At 38.0% G+C, this 15325-nt stretch overlaps 1 protein-coding gene across 1 annotated transcript in view; it reads right to left on the bottom strand.

Annotated features, from left to right (window-relative positions):
* The window catches only part of LOC308707040 (neural-cadherin), a gene marked incomplete at both ends in the record, with an annotated part of 259279 nt that overhangs the window by 126266 nt on the left and 117688 nt on the right, over positions 1-15325 (bottom strand). Inside the window, one exon of the mRNA XM_081393095.1 lies at positions 1381-1523. Coding sequence (XP_081249221.1) covers positions 1381-1523 — 143 coding nt within the window. The remainder of the gene's footprint in view (positions 1-1380; positions 1524-15325) is intronic.

Below are 15325 nucleotides of genomic sequence, written 5' to 3'. Positions count from 1 at the left end.
TGTTAAGAAAATGCTGCTGCTTTGAGGATTTATAGCAACAGAAATATTATATTTACTGAGCCATTTCCTCAGAACTTCGGGAGATAACCAGACATTGCATTTTCATGTTAGTTCATATAAATGTGCCAATGCCCAGGGAAAAGCTCTGTAATCATCAAGGAACACAAAGTGTCTGATCTGTACACAGCTTTCATATAAAGTACAGACTGATAATCAAATACAAATCTTACCAACTATTTACTGTTGTGGCTACTTTGATAATTGTGACTAATTATTGCGACCATTTCATTTCTCTAAACTGTATTTTTTTTTTTTTTCTTGAGGCAGAAACAGGACTTCATGTTAACATTTATATCCTTGTGTTAGTGCTTTTTAGCAAAACATTGAACAATTTAAAAAAAAAAAAAGAAACACTTAACAATAATTATCCCTTCTTAATTAGACAGAGGCTAATTTTGTATTTGTAAATCAGCAATGACTTGTTTGTTCGTTGTTGAACTAGTGATGACTTTAAAAGAAAAAAGAAAATATGATTAATGGTAATCATGCATGGCTACTTTTCAACTTATTTGAAATGTAACTGATACAGTAAAGTTTGTACGTTTGGCTCACTATTAAGTACTTTAAGTTATGGAGGATCTAAAACCTCACAATACTTGCCTGTTCAAACAGATATTGCTGTTGATTTCACTCGCACTCTCCGTCATTCTGGATTTCACTGTTTACCAGATGTTCACAGCAGTCATTACGTCTTCAATAAACCTTAAGCATCCTTCGGATTACAGTCATCTTTTTACAGTCGGAATGGTTAACACATATGCTCACATCATACAGTATGTGATGTGAAACCCCATCCCAACCACTTCCACATCACTTCTACATTTATATCGTTCATTCTACAAATAAAAAATAAAATCCTTCTTTTGTTATCAGAGCGTTTGTGCAGCAGTGGACGTTTGCTTGCGTCTTAGTGAGAAAACTGTAAGTCCAAAACAAGTCTGAGTATGGCCTGTACCACTCATGTCTCTTTCTACTCTCCTCTCCAATAAAGGCATAAAAAGCCCATACATTAAATAAACATAAAAGACTTCTTAGGCATCTAAATTATGTCTAAGTTAAAAGAAGGAAAAGCCCCTTTGTTTGAATAGCTGCCTTGCTGTGATCAGTACATGTAGCGTGAAAGTACATGTAATTATTAATTATTAATAATAGTTAAACTACTAATGCAAAATATGATGCAATGTAATGTAAAGAGTTTGAAAGAAACCACTGAATTAAGGCTTTTCTACTGGAGTGTTCCTTAGTGAATGTTCACGAAGCATGAAACTGCCATCAGAGAGATCAAGAGCTTAAAAAACAAATTTGAAAATGATGTCTCACCTTTCTGGCTGTCGATGACAAAGTTGCCCTCCTCATTGCCTGCTGTAATTTTGTATGTGATCCCATCTCCATCTGGGTCCTTGGCCAGCACTGTTGCAATCAGGGTGTTGGGCCCTGCGTCCTCGGAGACAAAGGTCCGATACCTGTTTTTGAACACACATATACATTTCTTTCAATATATATTCTGTGTTAAAACACAACAATACCATGTAGTCATTACAACCAAACAAACACATTACATTTTTATACATTTACATTTATGCATTTGGCAGACGCTTTTATCCAAAGCGACTTACATTGCATTTCAAGGTAAACATTTACATTCTTATCAGTTCTTGCTTTCCCTGGGAATCGAACCCATGACTTTGACGTTGCAAGCGCCAACGCTCTACTGTTTGAGCTACAGGAAATTGAAGAACAATTCTACAAGAACATTACGGTCTCTATGTTTAATGAATGCAATAGCAATTTGACATGGTTGTTGTGTACAGGGAGGCAACCTACAATACTGCTGCAAGTAATCATGCTTGTGACCATCAGTATACATGTTTACCAAGGATTTGTTGACTAATAGGATTGAAAGCAGAGTACTAGTACACAGCAAAAGTAAAAACAAAATGTAGGTGGTATGACAGCCCGTTCTCATCCTAGGCCGTCATATATTGACGCTTTTGACATTTCGTCTACATCGAACGCACATGGCACCCTTTAGCGTCAATATGAGACGCAGATAGATATGGGCCAGAAGGCGCCTCCTAGCGGTCTAACCCTAACCCTACACCAGACCTAAACCTACCCATAACCGAACAAAGCTCTGTGCGTGTCATATTGACGCTAAAGGGTGCCATGTGCGTTCGATGTAGACGAAATGTCAAAAGCGTCAGTATATGACGCCCAAGGATGAGAATGCGTTGGGTATGAGTAACAAAATAGAAAAAAAAGGTCACAGACACAAGCAAAATCATACAGGAAAGAGAATCAAACAGAATTCAGTATGCAAATACTATGATGACGATTATTTTTTTTTAACGCCATTCAGTTATTTGTGATTTGTGATCAGTAGGAGATAATAAAACTTTAATATTACATTTCTTTAAAATGACCTTAAAATAAGTGTCAACATCATTTTTGTTCGAAAAGTAAATAAATTAAAATAAACTGAACATTTTTTGAAAGAAAAGGAAATGCCTGTAAGAACTTAAAATAAAAATAGCTGGAAGACTGCAAGAAACTGCCATAAAGAAATACATTTCTATACAAGTCAAAATAAGTAAGATTTAAAAAGGATAAAAAAAAAAACTAGAACAATGTTATATATTTTGTTTACAACAATGTTTAAATCTAGAGAAATCAGCTATTTTAACCAGTGTAACAGCACATGTCATTGTGTTGCCTGTCAATGACATTATATCCACCTTACCCTCAATTTCCAGTTTTACTTCCAGCTTTAATATATATTAAGTGTTTTATTAGACAGGTGAGCAACTGTTTGGATACCTTTATCGACAGAAAACTAATATTGTTATATAGTTCAACACGGTTAGTCTTATTGTTTGAATCTCTTATTTTCTTGATTTACCGCAAATAAGATGTTTGTACAATGCATCAAAGACAACCGTATTCTGTCAAGTGGCTAACATAGCATAATCAGAAATAGCTTTATTTGTACTAACAGTAATGCAATATATTGTTGACAATGTTTCTTTTCAATATGCCGATAAAAATACTGCAGGCATTCTTCAGGTCTTTATCATTTTATTAAAATCAAGCTAAACAAAAGGACAAATGTTAAATTTCACATTCGTCACATTTGAGAGCTTGCAGCGGGAATCTTTTAAGTGAGAACAAGAATTGTAAAGCTTACAGAATAAGTACGCTGACCACCCGCACAGTCTTCTGGGATTTCAAACGGTCTGCATTCAATGCATCCTCGATATCAAGAACACATCCGGGTACTTTCAAACAATCCTCTGTGCTTGTGTTCTTGAGTATTGGAATTGAACTTCGATGGTTGATGATGACGTAGTATGAGAACACAAGAACACAAGATTGCTTAAGTAAGCATATGGAAAAACAGCCTTTCATACTGTGCCTTTAACCCCTTTAAATGTCATATCTGGTAAATATGATCAGAAGTTCTTGCCTCTGGGAAAAAAAAAAAGGATTTGCATCTGTTCACTACTAACCTCTACAATATGCTGAGAAAATGATTCAAACCGGGTTAAAGTGATCAGATGCAGTATGTTCGAATAGAAAGTTATGTTTGGATTGTGTTTAAGTAGACCAGCAAGGCATCGTAATGTGAAGCTTGTAACAGCAAGAGCCTTGAGATGAGAATGACCTGAAGAGGCAGACAGCTCTGACTGTGTCAATGCTTCAGACACTCAAAGCTCTGGCCTCCAGCAGTAAACACACACACAAACAAAATACATACACATGCTCACACATGGACAATTTTTATTTTTACACAAAATCCATTATTATTTAGTGAGTATAACAAAGAAAAGGTGGGAGTGAGTGAGTAAGACCACCCCTCCAATGTTCAATAATAGATTTCCCTCCAAAAAAGAAACAGTTGAACCAGCTTGCTCAAGGGGCTGTTAGCAGACAAAGCCAACACATCTCATGCTAAGCCTTTCTTTTGCCAAAACCACGCTCACACTTCATCACATATGAAACAATGCTGTCAATGGAACAGCACCTCGTGGCGACAAGACAAACAGTTCCTCCACATCTGCACAGCATGCTGTCGTTTGAAAAGAGAGAGACAGTACTGACAGACTGCAATATACTTCCATACTCCCAAACACCATTTGTTATTATTCAGTTGCAAAGATTTAATTTAAGTCACATGGGCTGCACACTGATGAACCGCTTGTTGAGACATTCCCTTTTGATCTGAGAGGAACATTGATGGTCCATCAGAGCAGCTAAAGGTCAACTGTCCTGATGACAGATTGACAATATGTTCTGGATTCAGTCGGTTCAGGAATGAATCTTGAGCTTCTTTTGCAAAAAAAAAAAAAAAAAAAAAAAACTGTTGCATGTGTGCAGGCTGTAAATATCAATACATCTATGATACTTCAAAATGGAATGAGAGCCAGTTCAGCTGAATCTGTTCATAAATAAATAAATAGTCAAAGCCACTGAGGCATCCAACAAGCATCCATTTTTCTGAACTTGAATGTTTGGGTTAAAAGGATAGATCACCCAAAACAAAACTTCTGTCATGATTTACTTGCCCTCATGTCATTTCAAAGGGCTGCCAAGCTGCAAAACAGTGCATAAAAAAAAAAAAAAAATGAAACATTGCTCCATTTGAAGTCTTCTGAAGCCATTTGTGTCATGCATGTACCACGGTCATCAGTAAAGATGCCTAATTCTTGAACGATTCTTTCAGAATCAAATCGTTCATATGAATCAGTTGATCCAGTTCAACAAACACGTCTGAATGATTCATTTACAAATCTAACCTTGTTTTTGAGTTAATTTCAATGATTCAGCTCACTGGAGGGAAAGATCATACAGGAAAAAGTTTCCATCCAATCTGCAAACTAAATGTATGCACAAATACTGGAAAATACAATTTGCAAATAAAGCAGTGTTTCCATCTAAGAGAACAAACTATTTTATTAATTGTAATAAATTGCTTGCAACTACGCTTGCTAGGTTAAGGCAAAGTCCCTTTTTTGATGTGCATCTAGGTATTTATTTAGTAATGTATTTCCATCAATCTTTATGTGTATGCCTTTTTACAGAATCATAAAAAAAAATCATCAAGCGAGAGTATGCATTCTTTAAGCAAATCTCTGAAGTTTTATTTTGTCTTTTATTTGTGTCTCAAAATTTGCATACATGGATGGGGTCCCAATAGCTGGAGACAAAACGTTTGGATTCAGAAGACTCATTCTGACTACTTTTAAGACTCTTTTTATGAAGCCTCTGGAGTCTTTCTGAAGCTTGAAAACTCATTCATCCTACAGTAAATGCATGGCAAAAGCGATCAGCGCCTTCTTCAAAACATCTCTTTTTGTGTTCCACTGAAGAAAGTAAGCCATACTGGTTTGAAACGACATGACAGTGAATGAATGATGACATTTGACTTTCCATCAGAACAAGTTTAGACCAACAGAAAACGGGACTTTATAGAAAAGAACAACATTATCAGTCTCTGTCAATCTGACTGAGGGACCAGATATGGAAGTGAAAGAGACGCAGAATTTGCCAAAAAGAGGAAGACGGATTGAAGGCTGCAGAGATGGAAATCCAGCAGAAAGATCGAAACAAGAAGATGAGGAGGAATGAAAGCTCAAGAGTGATGAGAAGACACCAATCAGAGGACAGGAAGTGACAGATATAGAGAGAGACAGAATGACAGAGGGTAAGAGAGCTTGCGCCCATCATCCCACTCTGTGTAGGGCTGATTGATGGCTAACAGAGTGAAGGTGACATGCATTACATGTCGGTGATTTATGCCATTCATGGAGACACCATTGCTTGCACTTTTTTACTGTCACTGCACTCCGGCACTGACACACGCGTGACATCCGTGACCTGTAATCTGTTTGAAGGCTCAAAGATCTGAGATCGCTTGCACACACAAAAACACACACACAAACAAACAGAGAACCCTCCCCGAGAGAAACACACACACCAGCTCAAGCAACCCCAGACACACACACACACATACACATCCAGAGACATAACTCAAAGGGTTTGTATTCAGATGTTCAGATGTTGCTCTGAAGATCTGTTAAGCACAGCCTTTGAGAAAACCTGTCACGGACTTACCATAAAAAAAGTGCCTTGCTTACGTCTCCCTTTCTAAGTCATTGCCATGGCAACAGCGCAGGTGATGGGTCTTGTGACAGTGACTGACAGCTCATAGAGGACAGCGCTCTGCCACTTTGTTTGAAGCGCATAAACCAATCAGACAAGCGAAATGCGGCTCGTCCACATTCACTGTATACATCCGCTCATTATGTCAGCTATCAATCAGATGACAACATTTCAGTTGCTGAAGCCTGGAAAGACATGCATCAATGCAACCAAACAAAGGCAATGAGCAAACGCCAATGATTACAAAAGAACACTGACGATGCGCTCTTAATCATTTTCACCCAAATTTCCAGCATCACATAAAGCACAACTACGAGGACTGACTGTTTCACCCCTCATTACCATGTCCCGTGCCTCTCAGCAAGGCAAGGAAAGCCCGGGCCAGTGCGTAATAAACATCACTCAATCCATATTACTCTTTGTCCTTGGTCAGGTTGGTGCCAGTGAACAGATCTGGTAATGATGTACTGTGCAAACGCTATGGCATGAGTGACAAGGCTCATTTTCAGGCGAACTGAAGGAGCCCGACGCCTTGAAGCGGGTAAATTAGTCTGCCCAAATGGAACAAACAGCAGTGACAGACATTGCAATTTACTCAATTACAGGCCAGACACATATAGGCTATCCTGTGCACAGAAATGATGGAGGATAGAGAGATTGAGTCTTTTCTGATTGAGGAAAGGAGGGGTTTTGAAAGGGACTAAAAGTTTGAGAGATAATTTAAGGTGAAGGGAGGGGGGGAAATACATACAGGGACATCTTGGGGACTGTGAGGAAGTCAAAATTCAACATTTATACTTGCTTTATTTTAATATTCGTATTAAGGAAGGGATGAACAAGACAAAGTACACTATCTCGCAAAAGTTTGGGGTTGGTAATATATATATATATATATATATATATATATATATATATATATATATATATATATATATATATATATATATATATTTTAAGACTGCATTTAATTGATCAAAAATACAGTAAAACAGTAATATTGTGAAACATTATTACAATTTGAAAGAACTGTTTTCTATTTTATTGTAAAATGTTCTCAGCAGTCATTACTCCAGTCTTCAGTCACACGATCCTTCAGAAATCATATGCTGATTTGCTGCTTCTTACTGGAAAACATTTATTTTACTTATCAAAAGTAATGACTAAAATAATAATTAATAAATGTTCTTTCATAAAAGTTAATAAAAAAAAAAAAGAAAAAAGATCAAACTTTGATTCCAAACTTTCAATGGTAGTAAATGTAAGTGGGTGTTCAGGCACAAAAATTAAACCAACAAAAACACACATATGAAATCAGATTTTCAGAAGCCTAGTCTAATTAAATTGTACATACAGCCATAATGAAAACAATAAATAGTGAAATATTTGCTTTAATTATGCCCTTCTTTGATCAACAAAAAACATTTTTGTCTACCAAAACAGATGTCAATTTGGTCAGAGTAAAAAATGTTGACTAAATTGAAAGGATATTTCCATATAAAAAGAAAAACTAATTAGCAACAGTCTCATGCATGATGAATTTATGTAAGTCATTATTATGACAACCAATGTGAACCTGTTAACAAATGGACTGCAGTCTGAAAAGGGAAAAATCAGATCTAACTAGCAGACTTAATCATTAGGAAAAATCAGGTAATTTCCCTGCAGTGTGAACAATGCCTCGAAGCTTCAGTATAGCTGTAAATTAGCTAATTCAGATAACGATTCAGTGTGGCGAAGAGTGGGTCTAATTACACTACAGCTATGAGCCATCCACATTTAAGTATTTTCGAAATCGGTTATACAGAAATAGCTGGACTAAATGTTATTCCTGCTTGGACAGCAGATAAGCTGCAGTAATAATCAGATAACTTGCTGATGTTTGTACCTGCGCAGACAATAATTAGAGGGCATTTCATTTTAATGCTCAAGTATGTTTTTCAGCACTGTTTGAACCTTCCCGAGTGCAGTCCTCAACTAGTATTTGCATGTTCACCTAATAAAAACAGAAGTATCCCCAAATGGCAAAAAGGAGTGATATAAAAGTCTTCCACCAACAACACTAAAAGGAAATCAGCTTTTATGCAGCATTTTTAGGAATGCAGCACGCATCATATGAGGCTACATTTTTCAAAATGACAACTGAAGACACATTGTAGCTATTTTCCAAAGCAGTTTAGTAGCAAAGAACACTTCTTTGCTCAACATGAAGCAGCATTCGAAAGCCATTTTACTTTCAAAATGGAATGCATTTCTGAGTGAAACAGGATATAGTGTGTGTGTGTGTGTGTGTGTGTGTGGGGGGGGGTTGGTTGGAAAATAAAGGGATGCGGGTGATGTCACCCAAAAATAATCACTGCAGAGGCAGTACAAGTTATTACATTTTTTTTCACTATTATTTTTTTCTTTGAAATAACATGCATGAATGGATGCAACATGCACAATAACACCAGGAATGTGTATTAAGAAAGTAAATAGGGTCATTTTTGATTTCATATTGAATTTAATGTTTAAATTAGACTCCCAAGCTGCTCTCGGGTATAACCCTGCAGACAAAGATGCACACACCAGAATACAAATGGATAAAGTAATTAAAAAAAAAGCCTTTTAGGGGACTGGAAGCGCAATTGAAACAAAAATCTGCCTGGCTCGCCCATTCTTTTTTGGACTCTCTGACCAAGGTCTCCCTGCCCACCCTCCACCCCCCCCCCCCCCCTCCGTTCTCGGTTTCTCCAGCTTCAGCTGAATGCACGGCTGATTGAATCTGCCTCTGATTCAGTGAGCTCTCTGCCAGAAAATCAGTCAATTAAAATGGCCAAGGGCCATAGCTCTGCCAACAAGACTGAAAAAAAACAACAATAACAGTCCACAGTCAGCACAACAGAAAAATCTGCAAAATCAGAGGCAAATTAATACAGCAGCTGAGGGAAGACCTCATCGACAAAGTCTACACAAGGGGAGCTGGAGATAAGGAAAGGATAGACCACATAATCAGGAAGATAACACTGTACAATGATAGCTTTTTGCTTATAACTAGAAGGGAAATGTCAGGCCAGCTGCAGACTGTTCTCAGAGCAATCAGACAATGATTGTACACTGTACAAAATGATTCTAATACATAATGCAAAAAATTATTTACAGAAAATGTACTTGATTATTGCAGTTAAGGTCGCAAGCAAGTTCCCTTTCGAGGGAACATCGACGACATGAAAGAAAATATCTAAGTGTGAAAGATATAAAGATAAAGAGGGGTTAACAAACAATGCGCCACACTTACAGACCGTGTGTTCTTCCATGCACCCGATATATGATGACGGTCGTTATGGGAGTGGAGCATGCTAGATCAGCTCTCGAGGGAGCTGACTGCCCTCACTGCAAGTCATTCACTGTGAGGAAGCTCTGCTCTAGCCTCACCCGCTTTAATACAGATGGGAGTCTGACAGCTGTGCCTCGTGGTTCAGGTCCCACGTCCACTGAGGCAGCGTGTCTATTCAGATCATGCGGCTCATAAATGTAGCTTGTAGCGGAGCTTGAGACAGGCAGTTCCCTATCTCTTGCCCTTTCTACGGACTCCGAGGGTCCGATTCCAGATCTGGAAGCTTCCTCTGCGATTTCTTCCAGGCAGGATGAGGATCTGCCGTGAGAGGGGTCCAGTGTGCAGCTGGTGGGCAGCCCCCGTTTCTGAAATCTTATGTGGAGCAGCTCGAGGTCGTCACTCTGACTAAACAAGAGAAGCGCCTTGAAGCAAGTTTGATGACCATTTTCTCACCAGTGGTCGGGCCCAACTGACCAAAACAAACCTCCTGTTCTTTCCCGAATTAAATATCAAAGTCTTGGAAAGCCCGTACTCATCCTGTGTTTATAGCCCGACGACGTCAGATTATTTGACTATTGTCGAGTTCAAAGAGCATGGGTATAAGTCGATACCTCGGGTGGAAGAGGTATCTATCCCCCACATTGGCTCCCGGGAGTCCTGGCAAGGGTTCGTCAGGAAGGAGTTTGTCTACTACTTCCCTGTTCTGGCCGGCCAGAGAATGGTTCACAGACTTAGTGTCTCTCCTGGAAGGCTCTCCTCAGGAGATTCTGACCAGGAGGGACCATCTGTCCCAGGCTCAGAGGACAGTCTTTCACCACCAGCAAGAGACCTGGAAACTGTGGGTCTGGCCCCTGAGGGGGTTGTAGATACCATCCTTAACTCCAGGGCTCCATCCACTAGGAAACTGCATGCTTCCTAGAAGATTCTTCCCTGCAATACTTGCCACACAGAGATGAAAGATATATCTTTAGAAAGCTTGGAGTGTAAATGAAGTAATTCATATCGAAAACAAATATTTACTGTTTATGTAATTCCTATGAAACCAACAATCTTCCCTATCTGAGGCAACACCCATGTGCTGTGCAAGCTCTTATGGTAATTGTCCACATGAGCCAACAATATTTCATAGTGAGGAGCGGCTCGATTGCTTCAATATAAATGGTCTCTGCAAACACTGTTTGAGTCACTTACAATGTGCATTTGAAAAGCAAAACACACCAAACATGCAGATAAACCATATTTTGGTGCAGTCTCGTGTTTATTGTCTTCATATTTAATAAGTCAAAGCAATTCTATCTTCTTTTTATCCAGCTACAGAGATAGCTGTATTAGGGATTTCCTGGAGTGTCATAAGTTATGTGTGTTTTTAAAGCATAATGTGTTTTTAGTGCTCAATAATGCTCTCACCTCAATATCAAAAAATATTAAAAAAATTGTAAACATGATAATTTTCTATACTGAAGTGTTGCTTTCTAATTATTTAGTTATAGGCCGCCTGCATTTTTCCCGTAAAATAAAGGTTTTCTGTAAAGAAAATTATTATTCTTATTTTAATTACTGTATAATTATATTTATTCTTGAAATAGTTAATAATGAAATAGTGTTAATACAATAGGAATAATTATTATTTATTATATTTTTATTCAGTTCTACTAATAATAATAACCATAACAATTATTATTAGTCATACTGATATATAAGCACCAAATTTTGGGGCCAAATAGAGTAGCCCAACAAATAAGCACAACAAACCTGGAGTTCTTTATAATTTTTTTGTGAATGCAAAATCTAAATTTTAACCAGTCTGTAACATGGATTGAGCACTCTCATAAGCCTACATCTCCAATCACTAAAAATGGCTGCAAATCTTTGGCATTGAACACCCCCACTGCCTTTGTTATTTTTTTGTGTCTCTCGGAACCAGTTGGGTATGTAAGCTGGAAGAAATCAGCAAGGAACTATAACCTGCTATACTATCCTGCTTTCAGACGGTGATTTTGCTGGGTGATGGTGGCGCAGATGTGCAGTAATGTTGGAAGTGTTTTCATTTGAGAAGGCGACACGTGTAAAACATTGCGTGCACACGTTTTCATCCTCGCTTAACGGCAAAACCGAAATGTCCCCACACCACATATTTGAAAGACGGTGGTGCTTCCCTGTACTTGCAGCCTCACTTCCCCGTTCGCCATGCAAGATTAAGCGCTCTTTCGAGCATAGCGATTGGATATTTACTCGCGGGGAGGCATTTCCTCACCTCAGAGCGTAGACTCGCACGCACACACAAACAGAGCCAATTCAGAGAGAAATAAAACACACAGAAATTATTTAAATGCAAAACCAAACAAAACCGTAGATGTCGTGGATGTCAAGCAAATCTGCAATCATGCTGGTGACATTTATGGCTGTTTGCTGAGAAGACTGTGACCCTAGACACAAAGGCAAGAGGTTTCCAGTTGGGCAGTGTTATTTCAAGAACACTATTGACATAAACCTGCATATCATGTTCATTCAAATATTATTTTGATAATGACAGAAATAGGGAGTTGACTTTAAATTACTCTTTTGAACATTAGATTGTCTGAAATGTGTGCCTACGATGGTTCCACTGTGAATGTGTACAAAAAACTGTGAAAGAAAAAAAATAGATCTGCTCTATTTGCAGAAAGTGAAATGGACATTCTCCCTGATTTAATCAGATTTTTTAAATGGAATTTAAGTGGTGTTGTGTTTTATTTACTGTGTCGAGTTCTTTTAATACATTTGTTGAACACTACACATAAGGGATTTCTTTCCTAACCTAAAAGCTACAGTTTTGGCCTCATTTGAAGACCAGAACATAAAGTAAGATGGATACATAGACAAACTGTGTCATATGGTGACATGATTGTGTCTTTTAAAAGTGAAAATAGGGTTTGCCCATTATGGGTGTTGACAATACTAATGTGTCTATTTTCACAATTTTCTCAGCAAACACTCTTCACAGTCAGACATGTCTTGTGGACAGTTGAGCTGGGGAGGCCAGTATAATTTGGGCAGGTGAACAATTATACTGCCGAAATAACACTGCCCAACTGGAAACCTCTTGCCTTTGTGTCTAGAGTCACAATCTTCTCAGCAAACACTCTTAACAGCCAGAAATGTCACCAGCATGAATGTGATGTGCTTGTGAACCTGCACAGTGGAGCTGGGGAGGGCAGTATAATTTCGGCAGGTGTATTGTTAACTATTGTAAAATAGATATTACATTTGATTTGCTGTGGCAAGCCGTAATGTACAGGCAGCAGAGATGAGTTTCCCTTTCTTGAAGTGAGTAATGCCATCCACAGACATACTTACTACACTCATTTAACTTAGCGCTCACATTCCCTTACATTTTCAAATTTGTCTGCATCCTATAGTGTCTATCTGCAACAAATTTGCTACTTTTTGTCTTGTTCTAAATAATTTTACAAATTTAAGTTAGCACAACTGTATGTGTAAAACATATCCAAATAAATTAAGATGCTTTTAATAATACATAAAAAATATATAGAAATAAAACTATCCCTCAGTGGAGTATTCATTTCAGTTAAACTATTTTCACTACTACTTGCAGAATGAAATTCCTTTAAGACACGTTCCACGTGCCGTACACTTACACATAACAGCCTATTGCACATACTGTACATATATTACACAATATAGCGACACAAATGCAAATTATACACATACATAATATGAACTGCAATGCTAAACACAGAGTGTGAGTCACAATTATGTAGCCAGAGCCGAGCAGCCCTATATGCACACCACGCAAGTTGTGTAGGGCCCTGCAAATTACTCAAGGCCCCGCCTCCGCCTTGTGTCAAAGCCTCTATGGTCAAAGCACGTCAATCAAAGTTTACAACATCGATGAGAAAATTAAGTAGAACTATCCTTCTGCTCACGAAAAGAGAGAGAGAAAAAAAAAACATTACAGTGAGCAACAATGCCGGCCACTTCCAGGGCTGTGTTCTGTGACTTTGTGCCTGACAAAAAAAGTGAGAGTGAAATTTATTTATTACATTTGATAAACGACAAAGGGCAACAGTGTTTGTTTCTTAACTGCAGCTCGGAAACCACGTTGCACGTTAACATATGCACGTGGATGAAATGAAACGCACACTTTCCAGCAAAACATCTGAGGTCCAGTACAATATGGACGTGATCACACTCCTCATTTTAGGCGCACATACTTTTAAACCAAGACAATGATTATAGTCTCCAAGTCAGTTTAGTTACAACTCTGCAATAAAGCAAGATGGAAAGCAATGTATTGAAATTGACTATTGATTTATAGTCTGTATTGCATTTAAAATGTTGATTGGCTGGACAAACTGGTCAATATGGATGCACATCCCTCAGTAAATAATAACCATCAAGTATCAAGTACTACTTTTATTATTAAAAACACACTGAAATGCTATGGCAAGCCATTTTAGCTTTCATTAATTCACAGGATGCATTTATGATATCAATGATTAAATGTGTACTATTTAAAATGTGAATTCTTGATATTAAGAATGTACTTTTTCTAATAACAATGTCTATTTCTGATATCAGGAATTACATTTTCATTAGTACTAGTTAAGGGAGTGAGGATTGTAGTGGGAGCACTGGGGTGTCAGGTGTGACTGTGTGGCAATGGCAAACGCTTTTTTACATGGCTCAGGGGTCGGGTAGGAGGGCCCCTTAACAGAATTTTGCTTAGGGCCCCAGGGAGGTCAAGACCGGCTCTGCATGTAGCTGAATGTAAAACACTGTGTTTTGAAAAAAAAAAAGCCTACTCAAAAAAATACTCAAGAAAGCATCAAGAAAAGTAATAAGAGGCTTCAACGGTAACAGTGTATGTTACCGTTGAAGCCTCTTATTACTTTTCTTGATGCTTTCTTGAGTGTTCAATGTTATTGTGCTGTAAACTGGATGGAAAAGATTGGTTAATTTTATTTATACTTTGCGTCATTTTACTTAATTGTGTCATTTTACTTAATTGAACGATCCATCTGCATGCCTCTGCTCAGCCATGGTGCCTTGATCTAGAGACCTACTAGAGAGATTTTACCTTCTCCCGCTCCCACCCACAACATTCATGTTTTGTCCCGCTCCTGCCCTCAAAAGCCTGCATAAAAGTATAAATAGATTTTTTTGTGTGCGTCCTTGAAATAGCCTACTTTCAAGTTGTGTCACCACAACCTACACATCTGCTCCTGATAGTTTATTTGTCATTAAAGGAGAACTCCGGTCAATTTTAACATTGAGCTCATTTTTTTGTCAATTTGGAGTGCTGTCAATACAGAGAACAACGACAAAAATCGGTGTTGCCTACACCGTGTTATCCTCTTTTTAAAATTTGCACCCTGTTGACTTCAATGGGGCAAGTTTTAAACCTGCTTTTAGCCTCTTAACATCCTTGATGTGTCATTACAAGTGCACAGCTAATGTGAGTGATTCCTTCAGAGTGAACACGTGTGAATCTGACTGCAGTAGATGTGAAAGATATTAATAAAAATGATGTTATTTCAGCCAGCGCACATACCTGTATTTTCTTCCTGTTTTCGGTCGAAGTCCATAGTAATCGATTGTCGAGTTCACACACATAGGTTTAGTTACCTATGATCACGCGTGTGAACTCGACAATCGATTACTATGGACTTTCGACCGAAAACAGGATGTAAATACAGGTATGTGCGCTGGCTGAAATAACATCATTTTTATTAATAGTTTAATATTAATAGTTTAATATTAATATCTTTCACATCTACTGCAGTCAGATTC

This window comes from Scardinius erythrophthalmus (assembly GCF_964197995.2).
Source record: "Scardinius erythrophthalmus genome assembly, chromosome: 2".
In the NCBI taxonomy this organism is placed as follows: domain Eukaryota; kingdom Metazoa; phylum Chordata; class Actinopteri; order Cypriniformes; family Leuciscidae; genus Scardinius; species Scardinius erythrophthalmus.
Note: the sequence above shows the minus strand (reverse complement) of the source record. Positions and strands in the feature narration are given on the sequence as shown.